This window comes from Strigops habroptila, chromosome 9 (assembly GCF_004027225.2).
Source record: "Strigops habroptila isolate Jane chromosome 9, bStrHab1.2.pri, whole genome shotgun sequence".
NCBI classification, from domain to species: Eukaryota; Metazoa; Chordata; class Aves; order Psittaciformes; family Psittacidae; genus Strigops; species Strigops habroptila.
This window is the reverse complement of record NC_044285.2, coordinates 18,975,977-18,997,015: the sequence shown is the minus strand read 5'-3', so window position 1 is coordinate 18,997,015 and position 21,039 is coordinate 18,975,977. Positions and strand designations below refer to the sequence as shown.

At 38.7% G+C, this 21,039-nt stretch overlaps 1 protein-coding gene across 5 annotated transcripts in view; it reads left to right on the top strand.

Annotated features, from left to right (window-relative positions):
• SCAPER (S-phase cyclin A associated protein in the ER) overlaps positions 1-21,039 on the top strand; it is a 148,061-nt gene that overhangs the window by 111,293 nt on the left and 15,729 nt on the right. For all 5 annotated transcript variants that reach the window (XM_030496783.1, XM_030496782.1, XM_030496784.1 and 2 more), the window contains 3 exons: positions 2,957-3,112; positions 11,832-12,069; positions 15,269-15,418. In XM_030496783.1, coding sequence (XP_030352643.1) covers positions 2,957-3,112; positions 11,832-12,069; positions 15,269-15,418 — 544 coding nt within the window. The remainder of the gene's footprint in view (positions 1-2,956; positions 3,113-11,831; positions 12,070-15,268; positions 15,419-21,039) is intronic.

Sequence of the window (21,039 nt, the reverse complement as noted above, 5' to 3'; positions counted from 1 at the left end):
AGCAGAACCTCAGTCAAAATTATCAGTGAGTTGTAACAGTTGAGTAAAAGAGAATACATTGATTCATTCATTTTTACTTGAAACATTCTAATTCTTTGGTAAAAACACTTGGACCTGAATATATTAATATATATATATAATTAGTGTATATTTAGTATATTGTATATAAATGTAGTACATATCCAACAATATATTCTGCTTGCTACAAGTGTATAGTTTTTCTAGTAAATTACGTAGACATCAGCCCTCTGAAGAAGTGAAATTCTTACTATATGCCACTGAAAATGTGTCCCAGTGAGCATCTTCAGACTTTTCAAAGTCTGGTGTGATGCTGATGGATACAAAACAGACAGCTGGAGGAGGAAAGCAAATAGTTGTCATAGATACCAGTGACCTCTCAAACTTTCTTGTTCTCAGGTAACCCGCCTTCTCCCCAAACAGGTTTTGATAGAGTGTGAAATTTCAGGATGTTGTATTCTCCCCATTTGTGAATGGGAGGGTGGGAGGTCTGCTTATTGATATTTGTGCTGAACAGACATCTGACACTGACTTGGCCAAGCACAGGCATACCCTTAAGATAAGAAGATACATGAGAATCCAGCTAGGTCCCTCACCTGAGGCACTTTAGGGGATCTGGTTATAAATGGAGAATGAAAGGCACGATGACAAGGTAATAGCGCAATTAGGAAAAAAAGAGAGAGGGCATTTTAAACTAGTCAAAAACAGACAAATTCTATTATTAATGAGAATCTTTCACCTCCAGGTCATTGTATCGTATGTCTTTGGGGAGTTGATTAAACGAGAGTTTTAGGAAGATGGGAGAAGAAAGAGGAAAGTTGAATATTTTTTTAGTTTCTATTTGGGGCTACTAGACCTGATGTATAAACAATTGTCTACATGCTGTCTCGGTATCAGTGGGGTAGCCAAATTATTTCAACTATGCTGCCATGGGTAAGAAGCCTGAGACATGGAGGCAATAGATTAGAGAGCTTTGACATTCCACTTGTCTGTATGCTGAGTTCCTCAAGAAAGGGAGTGCTCCATGCTCTTTCTCATTGTCTCCGGATGCCATTAACAAACAGTCCCAACAGACTGGAAGCTCTCATCCATTTCTTCCCTGCCAAAAGAGCAGCCACTTTGTATCCAGGTGAGGCTGTGAAGGAAGGGGGACAATGAAGACGTTTTGCAGGTGTCAGTCAAACCATAGGGATGTTCCTAGGCAAAAAGGAAGAGAATATTGATGAGAATGGTTGTGCCTTTTTGTGAGTTATCGTCTATCAGTATTAGCTGTATCTCATCTAGGTTTTCCTCTCCCCTCCTTTTTCACAGAGAGATTTCTCTGTGACTGTGATGTATCTAACAGCCAGCTCTGTTCCTGGAATTACTCTGCTAACACAGGAGAGCTCGCTTATCACCTGTATGATCAGGTGAATTGCTGAGATCAAAATCTGCAAGAAACCTAATGCTGGTAACCTTTATGTTGCTAAATAGAACAGACAAACTTACCCGAGCAACAAGTGTGCAATTAAGAACCTCTGTGTGTCTTTGGTTTTAACTGCTATACTTCAGCAGCTTTAATAATCCTTCATTCTGCAGTTAGACTTCTTGCTTTATATCCAGTGTATTTTTATTCTTAATTACTTTCATTGCTTCCAAAAGCTTTGTGTCAGCAGGGTGGACTCTGGCAGAAACTGTAGCTTCTAGCCCTGACGAGAGCTTAGTCTTAGAGCAACAGCACTGTCTGAAAACTGGGGAGGTTTTCTTCCCTAATCTTAAAAATCCCTGGTTTCCCAAAATCAGACTGCAAGATTGTGATTTCCATGTAATGGAATAGTTATTTTAATAAATACTTGCATACTTCCTGTGACAAGCACTATATAATCACTATTATTTATTGACTAGAATGAGTATTATTTGGTAATAGCCCATACTTAGTCGAGTCAGGATGGTTTTGGAACTATGGAAACATACTGCTAGTGGTGCTCCCATCTCAAGGAGCCTAGGCTCTAAGAGGCAATCCCCAGCAAATGAACTTGACAAGCAAGTACACAGAGTGGCATGTCTGTCAAGTCAGGTTATATCAGCAAAGTGACATGGAGAAAAATTATTGTGTACGCTGTTTAAGTGGAGTTGGTAATGTTCAAAGCATGAGAGAACCTGGTATGGAAAGAGAGATCTTGGTACGAGGACTAACAGCAAATTTTTGGGGTGTGTTTCTAAGCAATTCAAAGAAGCAGCATCAGCAGTGGTGATCTGACCTATTCTGATAATAAAGAAGGAAGTGCATCTTTCAGTTAAAATAAGCAACCGGAAGTCTCTGGCATGGTTTTCTGTGCACTGAGTTTTGGTTGAGCTCCTGAGGAGGCTTTCTGATCCCGATTCTCCTGTACTGATGGTAGAAGATTGTTACCTGCATGTTCTATTGGTCTCTTAATCGTTGCGTATATTTTAAAAATGAAAAAAGAAAAACCTACGGAACAGCAGGGTAGAAGTTGTTATGATACATGTATTGCAATAAAACATTGTCTGGGTAACATCATTGTCTTCTTGAATTAGCGTGTTCTACAAAGTTTATCTCTTCATGCTAAAAAGAAGTTGTGCTGTTGCAGAGCTATCAAGATTATTATAAATCATTTAACTATGGCAAAATTCCATTGTCCTTCTAGGAGGTATGGTAAAATAAACATTTACACTCATCTTTCTTGTAGAGTATAATACAGGTTGTCCTACAACAGACAGATCTCTTAACAAAAACCACTGATAGTTACAGAGAGCCAGATCTGAAGTTCGTGTAAGTTGAATTGTTTATTGAACGCTTTCAGAAAGAGTATAGAAGTAATCACAACCTGCATTTTGTATGGCTTGATAGTAGAGAAGCAGAAATTACTTCCTTTGCAAAGTTACCAAAAGTGGCTCAGGACTGGGTTTTTTAATACCATTTTTCCTCTGTTTCTAGTTACGTGGTGAACATAGGACTGATAGACAAGCTGTGTTGCTGTTTCCTCTCTGTTCAAGGCCCTGTTGATGAGAATCCCAAAATAGCAACTTTTCTACAGAGTGCCACAGCGGTGTTGCATGGAATATGTCAACTCTGTTTTGGTGTCAATGGAAGGTAGGTGCACTTGGTCTGTCCCCTCTGATCGTTCATCACACAACAGCCATTGTAACCCCGTGCCAACACCACGTTCATGGAAGTGAGCATTCCAGTGAGGCTGTTCTACAGAACCGTTTGTAGTCATGCAGTAATAACCAGTAAAGAAACAGTGCAGGAAATTCCCTCTGCTCACCCTTTCATCACAGAGTTGTAATTAGTTACCTGCACTGAGTCTTGATTCTTGTAAGTCATTTATCAGAATTGCAAACTTCATCTCCTTTACTTATTGTTAGAGGGTTTTATCATTGCTAAGTGTCTAGGACTTCAAGAGGTATTTTATTATCAGCTAAAATCAACTCTTAATTGATTTGTCTCTAGAGCAGCCTAATCCAGTTCCTGTTCCTTAAAATACCACTGTCAGTAAGGGAATTGTATTTTCTGTAAAGACAAGTATTACTAGATTTGTCAGGGGATTTTCTAATGCAAAATGTTAGTGTAACCTAACCAGGGTTGTGGGGAGTGAGCACAAGGTATGTGTCTGCCACCAAATCTGGACTTCTTTAATCTGCAGTGTGGGACAGCCTGACGCTCTGAGAGTCAAAATTTGAGAGCTTCAGGATGAACATACTAGAATCTACCACCATTGGATGTTACACATTTCAGGGAAAGACAAGGCTGACAGAACTTTACGATGAATACCTGAGGGGTAAAATACGATGCTATAGCTGAAAAAATGAAGTTAATAAAATGTAAAATAAGAAACAAAGCTGTAGGTAAGAGCTGCTGCTGGTAAGCTAGGGACACAGGCACATGGAAAAAGAACTGCATGAAATATGAGCCCAAAGAGACCATCCCAACTTACTGAAATTTCCCTTTCTGAAAGCTGCCAACTTGGCATTTTACATTCCAGGTCAGTGCTGCCAAAAGTCAAATGCTTACTAAAAAAAAAGAATTATAAAAAAGAATAAAAATCACCCTTCTCTTAGTGGAATAATAATTCTGGCTACAAGAGTGAGTAACATAATAATTGCAATTTCTGAAGCAGGCACATGCTTCACCCAAATAATAGAGATCTTTGCACCCCAAAATGATACAGCATTGTGCAAGTACTTCCTTCAAGAATATCGGTCCTTTGTAGCAGAAGAATAATTTTGGAGAGTTGAGTGGGTTTTCTGCACAGTTACACGAAGAAGTGTCTGATCTGAGTACCTGCATATACAGCAGCACTTTGGATTTTATCCAAAGGTGCTGATTGTTCTTGATTTCCAGCTTGGATTGTTCCTTTGAGCGTAGAAAGAAATGAGAGGAATGAACTTGGGAGATTTCAAAACTGTTGTCTTTCACTTCTAGATCAAAAGCTTTGGTGTAACTGATTAGAAGGGCAGTTTAAATTAAATGTCTTTCATCGCCTGGGCCCGCTCTCATTTAGGAAATGAATGCAGGGTGTAATTCTGTCGTGTTACAGAAGTCCTTGGAATTCAGGGTGATTCAAATCAAAAAAGGTATTGCCAAACACAGATTAAGGTGGCAGAAACAGAGCTCAAATTTATTGAATTCTTAAATATGTCACAATAGAGTAATACATGTCGTGTGATACATGACCTGCAGCACAGAAGACAGCCTCTCTTTGTGAGAAATACAGATGCCCCTTTATTCGTGGTAAATAGTAGTAAGAGGCAGTGATGCCTGTTCAGTCAGGATCCAGGATTTCTCGTTCTCCACCTCAGTTGATACATGCTTTAGCACCAAACAAACATAGAATCATAGAACATAGGAACATGCCGTAGTATGTTCCTCTGTACCTCAGAGTAACTTACTGCTCTGATAATAAAGTTGTTACTGAGAAGAAAAAAATCTGCTAAGTACTGCCAGTGCTCTGACACTGGAGCATGAAGAGAAGTTTTGCCAAAATAAGATCAGGCTTTCACCATTCTTGCAAAAGCAATTTTGAATTGTTCTTTTGATATATGCTCCTATATAGAATGTTTCCAGGTTGGGAACTTCTTTATGCTCCTCGATGGAGATTGTGGGGGGCACAAAGTTCATCTGTTTTTTTCTGATAGAATTGTTGCGGGCTGTTACTTGTCATCTAAAAAGTTGTCATTCCATTTTTATACACTGCTGTTTATACTGTGTGCAGATCTTGGCCTGCTGTGCTGCTGAGTGGCACAGTGGGAAGCTGATAGGACAGTATATGCTGGTGGCTAACACACCGGGACCACCTCAGGGCTCTCCAACCATCCGCAGTGCCTGCAACAATGAAATCCTTTATGAGCTAGAAATGGGCAGGCGCTGCGTGATCCTCCTCCTCTGCTCTCAGACAGCACCAGGCTGCTGTGAACTGGACTGCGACTGTAATCTGTGATATCCCCGGAGGGCCAGAAGTTAAACACTCTAACTCAGGTTTTAAACAAGAGATCCTGTCCTGTGGGTACAAATTATGTTAGGCCATTTCTGCAGCTCTGAAGTAGAGCTGTCAGCCTAGACTTTCCTGTCTTCCTCACAGGAACATTTCATTAAACTCCCAAATTTAGCAGGATGTTTCTAAACCAAGCTCTGAATTGATACCCAGTGCTTATCTGGACAGTTATTTCATGGAAAACAATTTTATAGGCAGGAAAGAGATCTCAAGTCAAGTACCTCCCTGCATGTACCTCTACATCAAGCAAGATGTCACATCATAGAATCACATTGTATCGTACATATATCTCAGCACTAAATATTAAATGAGGTCTATGACTGATATAATGTAGATGATAAAATTTTAAGATATAAACTGAGATATTTTCTTTATTCCCGTGGTAGATCTGGAAAAAAGTCCAAAATCATGGACTTAGATATAATAAAGGGAAGTCTTGCTAATGTAGAAACATAAATTGGAGGATTTTCAATTTTAGCATCATAAAAAGTTATTGAAAAGAGGGAATCCATTCTGAACATATGTTATAAACATATTATAAGGAAGAGATTTTCTTTTCATTAATGTTCAAGGTCTTTAAAAAGATTTAACTTTGATATTGATCTTCTCAAATAATCATTTTTTGTACTCGCTAATAAATGCTAGATTGATTCTTTTAATTGAAGTTTTGCTGTGGATGTAATAGCACATTTTCCAAACACCATGTAATATGTATAGAAGATTATTTGGTGAAAACATTAATGACTTTTAATGCCATGTGAACCTTGTTTTGATAGTTTTTATACCCTCATCTGTTACATAAAAGTATATGAGAGCTGAAAATAGAGTGTTGTCCCTTGTTGTATGTAGTGAGAAATCATAAAATGCTGAATATTGAGCTGTCTGTTTGCTGAGCAAAAGATGAACCTGACATTTGATACTTAGGTTTGAAGATTGCGGCCATGATAATGCTTAACTGTTTTTTGTTTACCATTAAGAGTAACAGTAGCCAGAATTGAAAACAGATATATATAACCTGAAATAAAGCAAAATATTAAATAGACTTTATACAGAATAATGGGGTTTATATAGCCATATAAATCTGCCTTGCAATTTGTATCCAATTCCAGATGTCCAGTAGCAATGTTCAGGATGAGAGCCTTGTTTTCCAGAGTTTATTATTCTAACTGAGCGATACAAGGCCTGTTTGGGGCCCTTGAGTCCTGAGTACACATATGAAGCATGCTTGGCTTGTAACCACAAGACAGAAAACAATGAGTGGGCACAGAATGCAAGGAGCATTAATAAAAATACAGCCATGCTGCCCCAGCTCACCCTTTCCTAATAGCAGGAGTGGAGAAGAAGTAAGAAACTATACAGCAAGTCCTTCATCAGCATAGCAAGAGTCTTGCTGATGTTCCTGTCTTCTCCTGTACTGCTCAGTGTTCATCAACTCTATATCCCTTTTTCCCCCTCTAGGTCTCAGGAACTAAGATTTCTGTCCAAGAAGTGTGGTTGTTACTCTGTGGAGGACTATTGTTAATGCCTTATTTTGCTTTTGCCATTTAGTATGAAGAAATTCATCTAACCACAGGGTTAATGCAAACAGCAGGAGGAAACTGTCAGTAGTGCAGTGTAAGGGTTAATCACTAAGGAAGAATGTTCTCCTGAAGAGCAGTACAGTAGACTAGCAATAACACAGACACAGGAGAAAAATGAGTTGTGTGGAAGGAGAATAATGCAAATAATGTAGCTCAAATGTCCCTCAAATTATGCAGCTTCTTGGGACAGCAACTTTTTCAGGATTTTGCTGTTTTCTTGATATGAGAAATGTTTGCAAGCTCCCTCCTTAATCTAAGAAAATACAATGTCGTAGCAGTACAGTAAGTAAATTGTTCCTGTTACGTGTTATCTCAAAACAGTGGTGGAATACATATAAATCTGTGTCAGCAGCTAATGTAGTTGTGGATTACAAGCTGCAGTGGCAGAAAGCTGCAGATATATAGGGTTTGATCCAGGAAAATAGTGGCTGTCATGTCACAGATATGCAAGGAAGTAGGCTGGTCTGTTTTCAGTTTTATTACAGTAATTAAGATAATGTCTGTTTTGGCTGCTGGATGAAGAATCAGATGCATGTCTGCCTGAATGCTGGCTGTGCTTCTCCCCTCTTCCAAGGGACAGCAGATCCAGCATCAAATCATCATTTTAATAATCTTTTCAATTTCCATCAGCTTGTCTTTTGAATGTTGTAACTCTTTAAGGACTGTTGGGAGCTCGGTAAACAAAGTAAAACTTGATCTTGAAGGTTTCCAGTCATCACTTTTACACAATCCCAGGATTCTGAGCTTGACAGTGGGAATTAGAACAAGGTCTGACAGGTGCTAAATACTTCTTTATACTCGTTTATAGTCATTTTATTATTATTTTGCCTCTTTATTTTGACATCTCTTCCTAGATAAAATAATTTAGAAGCAAAGGGTGCAGATGAGAGGTTTTAAATCCTAATAATAAAATAAGAAAAAACCCAACCAGATTATATTCTAAGCCTGTTGAAAACTCCTGTTTCCATTTGGCTCCATGTTTTTAATCAGGAGTATATATTTCAAATATACAAACATGCTAATGTATACCCTTAGAGAGGCTTGTCTACTTGTTAGCTCAGTTTTTAAAACAATATATTTTCAGATATAAACAGTTTGCTCATATTGAAGCTTGGAGAAATTATAGTTTTATACTCGTTCTGCAGAGTATGCTGTTTCTCATCAACGGGTATTGAGTTCCTATTTTTAATAAATAGTGGTGTATTTTAAGCAATGAAGTACCACTGTTCAGCATCTTTCTTTGCCTGTGATGGATATATCCTCATTTTAAAGTTCTTAAACTTTTTGTTGTAAGTCGTAAGCCCTTTACCCATTCCTGAGACTCCTTGGTGGCAGAAACTGAAAATCATAATGGCAACCCATAATGAAAATGCCCTGCATTTCAGGAAACTTTTCTTCTTAAGACCTGCAGGTTGTTTGAGCCTAATATAAATATTTGCCTGTTTTTCTGTGTTAAATAATGAGACTTAGTAAAGTTTGAAAGCCTATCTGTTTTCCTAGCTATATAAGCCAATGTAAAAACTCCAGTAAGTCTTGCTTCCCTTCGGTGATTCATTGAAGGGGTTTTGTCCATCCTGATTACTTTACTTTGGCAGCTGCTACAGACACGGAGAATAAGCTGCTTTCAATAGGAGAGCTAGAAGGAGGCACGTGTATAGAAATCTCCTCTCTTTACTTACGTAAAACCTGTGTTTCTTGCATTGTCGTTTGACGATATTAAGGGGTTTAATGAGTTTTTATTTCAGTCTGTGCCCTGAAAGAACTGAATTTTCACTGGGCTTTACCTTTGAGGTGGACTAGAAACCTGCTAAATGCATGAATGGCATCTGCTAAATGGATTTGGGGGTTGGACAACCTGACCTTTGAAGGTCCCTTCCAACCCAAACTATTCTATAATTCAATGAAATCCACTGTTGTACAGACTTGACCAGAATCACTGAAAGCAGCATATGCAAAGGTTCATGCTTTATTTTCCAACATCTCATACACAGTTTTCTCTACTTTAAAGCCCCCAACCAGTATGAATAACGTCTTTTACCTTTTTATTGTAAACATTTAGGCTTAAAGTGATTATAACTGACAGTTAAAACCAACAGGAGCCAGCGGCCTGTTCATATCCACATGAACTGTAATACAGGCAACATAAAAAACGTTTCTAACAGTTCCTTCAATTCACCAAACCCAGCAGACAGATATTTTTGTTTGTTTTTCTTTTTGTTGAACAGCTTTGTCCTGTGATATAACTTGGACATTCTTGGTCTCTTCTGTGAAAAAATAATGCTTGCATTTTGAGTTATTTTCCCATTGACTTTTTTATGTATATTTTGATTCATTCACTGCTCCAGAGCAGCACAAAATGGCAAAAGGATTTCTTCCAGCAATGTAAGCTTTTTCATATGGAATTGTTTAAAAATAATGATGGAGTGAGAGTTGAAAGCAAGCTAACTTTAACCTTTGGTAAAACTGGTCAATGTTCTCATTGCATGTAGTCACAGAAGAGTCTGTGAGATATCATACACAGTAATTAAGTTGGCGTTATCGTTTGACCATGAGCATGGGGTTTTTTTCCTCTTTTGTACTGTGGAAAAGCTAAGATGGAAATTAGGAAGTACTGGTTGGCAAAAGGATCTGTGCTCTCGTGGGATACTCTGAAAATAAAACATTCTAGTTACTTGAGTGTAGTGAAGTGATGGTGAGCACATTTTGGCTACTGCAAAATAAATAATTGGACATCAGAAGGTACTTTAAAGTGAGGAATACTAAAGAGTCCACAGACACTCAAAGCAAAGTTGTTAAAATGGTGGTCCCAGAGCTGTTAGCTCACTCTCTTGGTTCATTCCTTGCTTGCAGCCAGGCTCAACTGCTAACAGGACTTGGAACTGTGCAGCAGGAATCTGCACAAAGGCATGGCTGGCAAGGGCAGGTGATGGCTCAGGAAGTATCTGCTGACTCCATTCAAACACACTCACTTAAAGACCACAGAGCTTCAAAATGAAGATTTTGGGCACAGATTCCAGGTGTAGGAAAAGGAAAGTCATGCCGTAAATTGTTGTGCAGTGTGGCCCCACCAAGCACACTCAGAGCTCCAGTGTTTTTTCCAGGTTCTTATTCTTTACAGAGTAAATGTTGGGGTTGTTACGAGTGTTATGAACCATCAGATAAATGTTTGTGGTAGTTCTTTTGCAGTAGGTAAGTGGCATCAAAACATAATTTTAATAATCTTTTTTATTTCCTTCAGCTTGTCTTTTGAACATTACATGTATTTGGAGAGAATCCTATGCCTGTTGCCTTCCGAAGCACTGTCATGGCTGGATTTGTGGCACAATTTCTTTAAGGATTGGTGGGAGTTTGGTTGGCTCAGCTGCTCAGGGGTCCCTGCTCAGGGGCACAATGGCAGTCTGGTGTCAGAAAGACCCTGGTTGTCAGCCTTGCTCATGGTTTTAGCACCTACTCATGCTACCTTACAAGAACTGCATCCACAAGAAAACACATAGATGCTAGCTTTCAAGTTCGTGTGTTTCACGTAACTCTTCTTCCTTCTTCTCCTAAGATATTGAAGCTATATATAGCTGAAGTTAGCCCAGTACCCAGGCCTTCTCTGAGACATGGAGAATGCAGGTTCATTATCATGCTCTGCCTGTTTCTCTCTCTCCCTTTGGTCCAAGGAAGCAATGGTGTGCTGTTACAAATAGGAATTCTCATTCAGCCATTGCTTTTGGGTGAGGTTGTGCTTTTCTTACCTGCTTTTTTTTTTTGCCTCACTAGAAAAAGAGAAACACCAGAACAAGATGATGATGGCTAAAACATTATTTAACCTCCAGAGTAGTGACATCTTAGTTTTCCTTAGCAATGACTGTCCTGGATCATCTTCTGGATTATTAGTAATGTGAAAAAATACAGTACAAATCATGAGAGATTATGTGAAGTGCTTTTGAAAGTTTGGATGTGAGCATGGAAGGGGCATCATGAGATATTTGTCTGTCTGTCCTGATACCATAGATAGTCAAAAACCTCCATTATTTTACGTGCATACCCCAAAAATACCAAAGAAACATGGTTTCCATTTGCACAAGCTGTGTTGGTTTGTCTCGAGTGTTTCGTACTTATTTGTGCTTTGCTTTCCTACAGTCTCCCATAATAGAATCTGACTGAAATAAGCAGCAGTGTGTTTTGTGAACTGCTCAACCACTTCATTCTTAAATTCCTGCAGAACTATTTGATTAAGATCATCTGGTCCTAGTAACTTATTTTGCTACCTGGGTAGGCAGTTCATTCCAGTGCCTGCAGCCTGTCACTGAGGCAGTGAGAGGTTCCAGGGAGTTCTCCCACCTCCTCTGTCTGCTCTGGCAGGAAAGCAAGTTGGCTGTAGGCTACTGACCTGAGACAGTTTGCATGGAGCCCCTAAAGTGCCCCCAGGCTTCCAACTTCAAGCTGTTGAATTTCGGCATGCTCTCATGCTGGTATCCTGAACTGATTTTTGGGAGCAAAGACACTGGTATGTGGAGAAAGATACTTAAAGCTGCAGCTGGACTGCAAGTGGAGAGAGCATGAGACGGTGTCCACATTATTGGAAGTATTTTCTGGAAATGTTGTGGTTTCTTGACGCACTGGACAAGGTTTTTTCCTGTTTAACAGTTTACTGTTTTTCTAACATTTGGCTTACTAGAAGCACCGCTTCCCAGGCAAGTGTTCTCACTGAGTGCTGGTCTCCTCAGATGCCTTAATGTCTCTTTGACAGATCTTGGAGCATATTTGACACTACACGTCAGGACCCCACAGGACTAACGGCAGTTCTGCAGTCCACGGATCTGGTTGGAGTCCTGCATATGCTGTACTGTGTTCTTTTCCATGGGACAATTTCAGATCCAAACACAGCCAGCCCTAAAGACAGCTATGCAGCGAACACAGTCCAGGTTGCCATTCAGAGTTTACGTTTCTTCAATAGCTTTGCTGTTCTTGATCTGCCTGCCTTTCAGGTAAGATGATTTAAAACTTTAGCTTGGGGTGAAAATGTTTTGTCTTTGAGATCGTAGTTAAACTTAGGAGTTTTCACGATTAAATGTTTAGGTTTTCTTCATTCATAAAATGGGTAACTGTTGTTATTTCCAGCATATAGCTATGGCGAAGAGATTTAACCAAAAAGTGAAAAGCTAGAATATGTGAAATGCTGAGTCCAGTCCATTACTGCTTCTGTTAAAGAAAACCCCTCACTTTCAGCATAGTACTTTTTATATTTAATAAACCTCAAAAATGTAAAAAAAAAAAACTTGGTCAGACCCACAAAATAACAGTTTTTCTAATGTGAAAAGACTTGCTTATATTATAACCACAGATTATATTTGTTAGTGCTTTCAGCGGAATCTACATTTGTCAGTGCTTTTAGTGGCCACTTGCTTTAAGATTGTATCAGTGAAACTGAAAATCACTTGGTATAATATTAATATATGAATATAGATATAAATATAACCATATAGAAATATAAATGTAAATATTAAAAGTATAAATATAAATATGATGTTATTGACCAAAAATTGGAAATAAAACTTTTCATAATTCTTTATTCACCAAAAAAAATCCCAAAAGATCACATTTTAAGTCTGCAGAAGGTAAGTCTTTTCATACCTTCTTCTGTGAACAGATTCCTAGTGTAAATGAATCATTTTGTCATACAAAGAATATACAAATGCTAGTGTATTTGTCAGGTAAACTGGAAAAGCTGTTGTGTTGTTAGTATAAAATACCTGCCAAAAAGCATTGCTTTGCAAAACACGTTTAGCAGCATCAGTCTTACACAATGCATCAGAAGAGGATTCTGTTTCATTTACTATGTAATTTTTATAAGTTGTACCACACACTCCATCTGAAATGCATTAAACTCAGCAAGTGCTTTGCGTGAGTTTAGTGTAAGGTATAAGCCTCTTTGAGTTTGTATTCCTTGACTTTGATTTTTAGTACATTTAGTATCTCTAATAACAGCAACAAGCAGTTTGCATGTAGCGGTGTTCATCTGTATGGATGCAGTTGCAGGATCCAGTCCAGTCAGTGGTTTTTATTCAAAAGGGCACAGAAAGAGTATATTTATTGGCGTTTCATGTAAAAAAACTCATACACACACCATTAACTCCCATTTTGTTCTATAAATCAAGGCGTATCAAAGTAGTTCTCTTCTACAGCTTGTTCAGTACCTCTTGGTTTGAGACTGGATGTTTATTTGTTACTGTCAATATTACAGGTATATACCAGAGAGTAAGACTTGCACTGGGACAGTTACAGCTTGTAGGGAGCACTGGCTGAAGTGCTGCTCCCAAATACCTCAAGAAACCACTATTAATTTTTAAAATATAAGCTCCTACTTAGGCTGTATTTATCTCTCTATCAACTACCATTGTATCTGAGCATTTATAACAGACCATTAATTCCCAATTCCCATGATCTGCAATAACTTGTTCTGCATAAAATGATGCAGGATTGTGGGAGGTGTCCCTGCCCACAGCAGGGGGTTTGGAACTAGGTGATCTTAAGGTCCTTTCCAACCCAAACCAGTCTGTGATTCTATAAGATAGTAATTATTGCATAGGGTTGTTAGAAAACCAACCAGTGTGAATTATTTCATTTCATCAATGCAGGGCTCAGGAAGTATCCGCTGAGCTGTCGTTCTGAATTGCAGGCGCACTTGTGCAGCTATCCCTTTCAGTGTATTAATGTGATTTTTTTCTGTAATGTTAAAAAATCAACATAGACCTAAGGCAGTTTGCTGTCTCTTCTGACCTTGTGGGCCATATCAGGGCAGCAGAGGGGAAAAGCGTAGTTTATGTACCATCTGATTATTATCTACAAGGAATAGTTTTATCGCGTAATAGTAGGACTATAGAATAGGGGGGTTTTTGATTAACAGAAGAGGTCTGGTATTCTAGAGTTTGTATTAGCCCAGATGGCTCATGGGTATATATTTCATTTAATTTGACAGTCTAAACAATTGAAAGATGGTAGTGAGAAACAACGCAGGATTCTGAGCTGATATTAATTCTGGCTAAAAAGGAAGCATAGTTTCCTTGAAAAATTAGTTTAACTTTTATACACAAACTCAGGTGCCCCTTGACCTGTTGTTATCGGGGAAGGTTAAACCCGGAGTGCTAGGTCACAGCATGCGTGGACAGCACTAATTAAATAAGGGTGGACCTAAGAACGTGGTACTTCCACGATGTAAAGCAGTAAATGGGGGGTGTATTGTGCATTAAATTTTGAAAATACACTGACTTACTAGAACACTTGAGGTTCAAGATAGGAGCTACCTACAGCTGAGTCTCAGAATTGCCAAGGATTCTGCTTTTGCTGGCTAGATTGAGAGTATGCTGAAACTAAACTATACTACCCGTGGGATTTATGTATATGTACTTAATGCAGACTACAAGGTATAAAATCAAGAAAACTCTCAAATGAAAGATTTTCTCACAGGCCTGCATTGCTGTTTCATTAGAGCTGGTAGACTGTCATGCTCGTTCCTTGTGCTTTAGTTTTCCCCTTTGACCCTGTGTCGTTCTGTCTGTTTGACATGTTTATTAAATAGAGGCTGTAGGCTGCGCAGATAAAATCTAATTCTGAATCTCCACGTTACAGCAATTTGCCTACTTTTAAAAAGCATCCCAAGAAGCTTTGCAGCTGAGCATTCTCTCCTTTTGGATGTTTCTAACTTTTTTTTTTTTAATGTTTGAAAAGTCATTATTTGTTATTAATCTTTGTATTCCATTTAGAGCACGAGTTATTAATGAGAAGTGTGTTTTGCTCTTTTGCAGAAATGGAGATGGTTTGGTTTCTTTTGCTTATTACTAAGAAATATTACTAGCATTAAGTTTTACTGGACCATGTATGTCAAATTAAATGGTCAGCCTTCTGCCACACAGAATGTCAGCTAAGCAGAACCCAACTTTTCCTGTGTCCCTTTAAAATTTGAATTTATTCTGAATTTGGGGGCTTTTAATGTTACAGTCCACTTGTAAATGGTAAGTAATGAAAGGAAGGAGCTGGTTCTGTCCTCCTCCAAAGTCATCACAACAAAGAACATAGTGTGTACTTTGCAAAAACTAATAACCAGGTGTGATGGATGTACATGTCATTCACACAGTTTCTGTAACATGCTGCCTGATTGTAATTTCTGGTTTTTGACCTTTTTTCCAGTCTATTGTGGGTGCCGAAGGCCTGTCCCTTGCATTCCGGCATATTATCAGCTCTCTGCTGTGGTACTGTTCCCAGCATACCTGTGAAGGATTGCTCCACGAAGTCATTATTTGTGTGGGCTATTTCACTGTAAACAACACTGATAATCAGGTAAGGCAAATGGAAAATGGGATCAGAAGTTATCAAGAGCACATTTAGTCATGGATCCCTCAAGAAAACTAATCCCCTCAGCATTGTTTTTGAAGCGCTTGGGATTCCTGTGAGCACGAATACATGTGTTTGCAGAAGAGAAGCTCGGGTTGCATCTTAACACAAAAATGTTCATTTTATGTGGCCATAAGCAATCCCCATGTTTTTGTGCAGACAATAATGCTGATGTTGCATTGATTATAACTAGCCTTACTTGCTGTCAAGAAGATACACTTAGCAAAGAAAGTTGCTAAGTTAACTCAGCAAGTTAACTTCATGTCAACTTGATCAGATGGTTGTGGTACCCAAGTTTTAAACCTTTTTAAAGCCAACTAAGCTAGTCTGCCATGAAGACATGTCCTCAGATGCCAGTGTAGCTATCTCCCTGGTAGCCAGAGCGCTCATTTAAGTTTAAGCCATTCTTTTCCTTGAATCTTTTTAGTAGTAGACTGAATACTCTCTCGAACAAACAGTGGAAATCCTCCTTTACCTTCCTTGATTGTTCTTCACTTTTGTCAGTGAACTCTGACCTCTCATAGTAGCTTGTAAAATAACACAAAACTTCAAAAATACTTCAAATATTTTCATCTTAAAAACCTCCGAGTTTCCCCTGCTTATATGCAGCATCTCAGAGTGTATTGGGCAGGGCAGAAGTTGGCACTGGCTCTTTGAGTTTGTGGACCTGACTCTGGATGTGTAGAAACTGCATTATGGTGCCTACATCTTTGATATGGTTCAGTTGAATGCTGTATTTTGTGAAGTTACTCACCTTCATCTCTCTACAAAACCTGGTTCCTGGTTTGGTACAGCTTTTGGGGTAGGAGTTCAGGATGAGGAGCTTAGTGCTCTCAGTTGAGCTGATGAGCAGAAGAAAGAAGTGTTGCAGCTTGTCTGCAAAGGTTTAGAGAAAAGCTGTCCGATAACGTTCTTACAGTTGTTGACTATAGTTGGAACACTATAATATCTTAAAGTTGACAATGCTCAGAAGTGTTATTTAATCATATAGTGTCAGTCATGTTTCTGTGGCTTCGGCCACAGCCAGAGGGAGGATCCGGATCCTGCAGCCTTCCTACCCTGTGCAGCCAATTCCCCAAAAAAGCGGGCAACACTTTTTAATACAGCTGTTGAGAAAACCCATGTGATTTTGCTGCCGTTTTCTGATTCCCGCTGCCACACCACGAGTCGTGCTGGCAGCCAGAATTGCCAGCAAACAATGTTGTCTTTTCTCTGCAGTTTAAAATGTCTTTTCTGGCACATGAGTATAACCAGATGTGATTCGTTGCATGGAGGACTCGCAGCTCTAAACGTGCCAGGAATAGTGCAGCAGAGGGATTTCCTACCAGCAATGTCCATCAGTGTTCCCCGCAGTGCCTGGCGCTGCCCATGCCCTAGGGCGAAGGTCCGGCCATGGCGAGCCGGCACAGTGCCGCAGCAGCAGCTGGCTATGGTGGCTGCCGTCAGGCAGTTGAGAGGCCAGTGTGTGCAGAACACATTTGTCTGTGGGCATGCTTCCCCTCTGGCCGTGTTGCAGCATCTTGGAGTTTCCAGCTTGGGGCTGAGGTCATGTGCCATCAGTAATCTGCCCCGGACTGAGTTAGTTTTCAAGATTAAAAGGTAGCTCTGCAGCTCTGAGAGTCAAGTTTAGGTCTTTGGTTAAACAACCGTGGTATGTTAGTTCTTCCCGTGCACTAAAAGCAGTCTGCTCTGGTGCTTTGCTTTGATGGTACTATCTCAGGAGATGTCATGACCAGCTTTAAGTTTTTATCTAACATTCCTAATTAATAAGTTTTTAACTGAGGAAGTGGCATTTTGGTTCGTTGGGGGTTTTCTTTTGTTTAAAAAAACGTTTTGAAAAACTGAAGCATTCCTCATTCAGGTACTTGCAAAATGCAAGGAAGGATTTTTGGTAAAAAGAAGTGTTTGTCCTTTCACTGCTAGGCAGAGCGGTATGACTTGCTGACGGTCATTAATTTTAGGAGCTGTTAGTGTCATGACTTCCAATAAAGATGCGATGCCTTTCCTGGGGAGGGAAGTGCTTTCTACTCATTCAGTTATGGTTTAGTTTTTTATTATAAGCTTCCAGTTTTTTTCTTGGGTTGCTGATCATCATCAGCGTCCTACTGAAAATACAAAATTGGTCTCACAGTGAAGCTTTTCAACTGGGAGGCTTGAATGCTTGGTTAGAACAGCATATTAAAAATAGAAACACCAGACTTGAGCTAGGAAAACAGATTTCCATAGAGCCTGATAGCTCTTTTTGTTTAGTATTTAAACAAACTTTAAAGGAGTCAATAACTGACGTATTTCAAAGCAGATTCGCATTATTCTTGCAGTCAAATGTACATAGGTTTCAAAATGTTTATAGTTCAAGTAATTCTTTTCCTCTCTAAATTTGTATTCCTTATTACAAACCTTTGTGGGTTTTCATTCCTTTTGACCCTCAAAAAAGAAAAGAGCAAATAGTTGTTTGGAGTTTTCGGTGTGCCTTTTGTGATTGCTTTTCCTACCCACAGCAACAGAAATATCCAAAGTGGCATGCTGGAATAAAGGAAAAAAATACATTAATTACTAAAAAAAATTGCAGTTTTCCAGTTTGGAGAAGAGATAGATTTCTAAAAAGGTTATTTTACAGCCTGTCAACCTCAGTGTTGACCTTCTGTAGTAGCACTGTGATTTAAGTAAGTGAATTATTACCACTATACAGTCAAAATAATAAAAGGGCAATTTCCTAAATATTTCACATTCATAGAAGAAAATCTTCCAAGAGCATCAGATGCCAGTCATTTAATGTAAGAGAGATTTGTCCAGTTTTATTGCACTATCTGTAAAAGTCTGTAGATTTAGTTGAGTGGTGAATTAAAAAGGAGAGCTCTTTTCTCTCGCACAGCTTCGAGATTCGGATTTCACTGCAGTTTCCAGGAGCCCCAGATCAGAGGGGGCCTCACAGTGGGTCCTACAGAGGTAGTGGCTGGGGTCCCAGTTAGTGTTTTCAGGACGGTTGGCTTTTGGTCCAGGCCCAAGTGATTCTGTCAGAGCGATGAGGACAGTGGATTCCTAAGGAATGCATCCCGAAGTGTTTTGATAGTGCTTGCTCTGTTTACTTTAAAAAGACTATGATTTTGCTGACTCTGCCCACATATGATATATTGGTAATATTCCTTTCCTTTTTTTATGTTCTGTTTTGATATTCATAAAGCTTTTTCAGGGCAACTGCCATCACTGAAGAAATAAATCAGTTAGGAAACTAAAAATTTCAAAACTCAAAGAGTATTTCTTTAATATTTTAAATGCTTTAACATCATTAGTCAAGCCTAAACTGCACTGTCTGTTTTGTATCGGCACGTGAACTTCTGTTTACTACAGAGTTAGACAGCCTGTGTTTCACCAGACGGGATTCTGTAATCCTGCTGCAGCGGAGCTCGGCTTTATTGGGCATCTGCTTTGCATGAAGTATGATGAAGGAAACTGCATCTCTTTTTTTGGCCACCATTTAATCTACTAACATATGAAAACAGGTCCCATGATACTAAGGATAGACATGTAAAACTAAACTGCGTAATAAAAATAATGTCCAATCTTTCAGTGAGCCAACCCTACTATATCAGACTACAGGATTACACTTTCTAATTAAAATGTTCCTGTTAATTTAAAATATCCTGCTATTTCATTACGGTTTTATTCCCTTTCATTGTTTGATTTAATTATTATAATGAATATAATTAGCATGTGCTGTCAATTTGCTTCATTTGCATATTATATTGGATAATTGAATGTGGTCCTGTAATTAAATTAGCGTGAATGACAGGCGATTTGGCTTCTTTCACATTGCTGCTTTGGGAATAAAAATCTTTCCATATTCATTGCAGTTAGTGAGTATTTTTCATAGGAAAAGTCATCACAAATCAGCTCCTCAGGCTCAGGATCTTGTCTGACAGGCTCCAAAAGAAGTTGCATTGTTCATTTGTATTGCTGTGCATATATTTAAATAAAAATACCTTTTGTTCTATCAGTCTTTGACACACACCGAGTTTAGAGGGCTCTAGAAGAACCTCACTAACTCCAGGGATTTGTAGGATATGGAACTGTGTCCTTCAAACTTTTGAACTAAACCATATTATTACTAGATTGCAAAACAAAATCTCTGTGTAAGAGCTAGGGAGAAGTGTGTGCAGCTTTTAAAATACCAGTTACAAAATTAGGGTTAGTAGATCGAAGCAAAAAACTTCTCTTAGACTAATCAATGCAATTGGAAATATCTGGATGCACAAACCGTGTGTCCTTGAGGAAGGGATTTCATCCCAAAAGTTTGTTTTCCACTTGCATGTCTAACTTATTTCTCCGTCACTCTAAACCTTTTATCCCTAAACACTTGTGTCCATAAGAACGGTACGTTCTTCTTATTGTCAAGTTATAAAGAACTGAAATGTTAATATTTAATAATCCATATGGGGAAAATAGAAGCACAACCCCTAACTATTCTATGATTCTATGATTTAATAGTATTATTCACTATATAGATGTGGAACATGTATCACAAAACGTGTTTCAGGCACACCAGGTAGCTCCAGTTAAAGGCATAAAGAACAGTAAGATTATAGGATATTTTGGGAGAGGAATTTCTCCTGTCTTAAAAATATAAAGCATCACACAGCAGGATCACAGGTATAAACATAATGTTCAAAGAAATTAAACTGTGGTATGAGAGGCACAGTTCTGACAGGATCGTGACATTTATGACTTTTTCCCAGCACAAAGGAAGCTTGGTAGGTTGTCCCCAAGCATGGCTTCATCCTGGGATTGCCTTTTCCCTTTTTTGTTAAATAATTTGCTTAGAGTTACATTTTCTTACTTCTTAGGATTTTTCTCATGTGGCAGTTCTGTCATAGCAGTACACTTTAACCCACACTGTCTATCACATACATAGATATGTATATGACGTATATCCTAGCTGTAGTTATAAGTACTGCTAGGTTGTAAGGGACACTTAAAAAGTGACCTTGTATTAAAAGTTACCTTCTGTGGGGAAGTTATGTTGTGCTTTTGAAAGTGTTGGTGTGGACTGAGTTTCAGTACGCAGCCAGTCGCCTCTAGTGTTCGCGTGAAGAAAGAAAAGTACTTTTGATACGGGAAAAATGGTGAAAATCAGAAGTTGAAGCAACACTTGGAAGAATGGTTATAAAAATGTTATGTAAAGTTTCCATGTGGGTTGTTTACTAGAGGCCATCATTAAACTTTCATTATTTATGTTACTTTTGTGGCTGTGGAGTGCCTAGAACAATTTTGATCTGGTAGGTGGAGTCTTTGAAAATAGAACAGAGGAATAAAGATGCAGGAATTGGTAGTTACCATATAGTTAATGTCTATATAAGTGAATAGTATCTGAAAATACTTAATTCTGATTTTGTTCATTTCTTTGGAGAGGAGAGGTTTTTAGGAGTATGGATTTCATCTTGAGGTTGTGGGTTTAGTTCTTTAAACCTTTCAAAAAAGAAAACAAACCAAAAAGCCCACAATCTTTTAAAGCTTTATAGGTTTGAATGAAAAATATGCCTGGTAAATTTTGTGGAATAGCTGATTTCGGC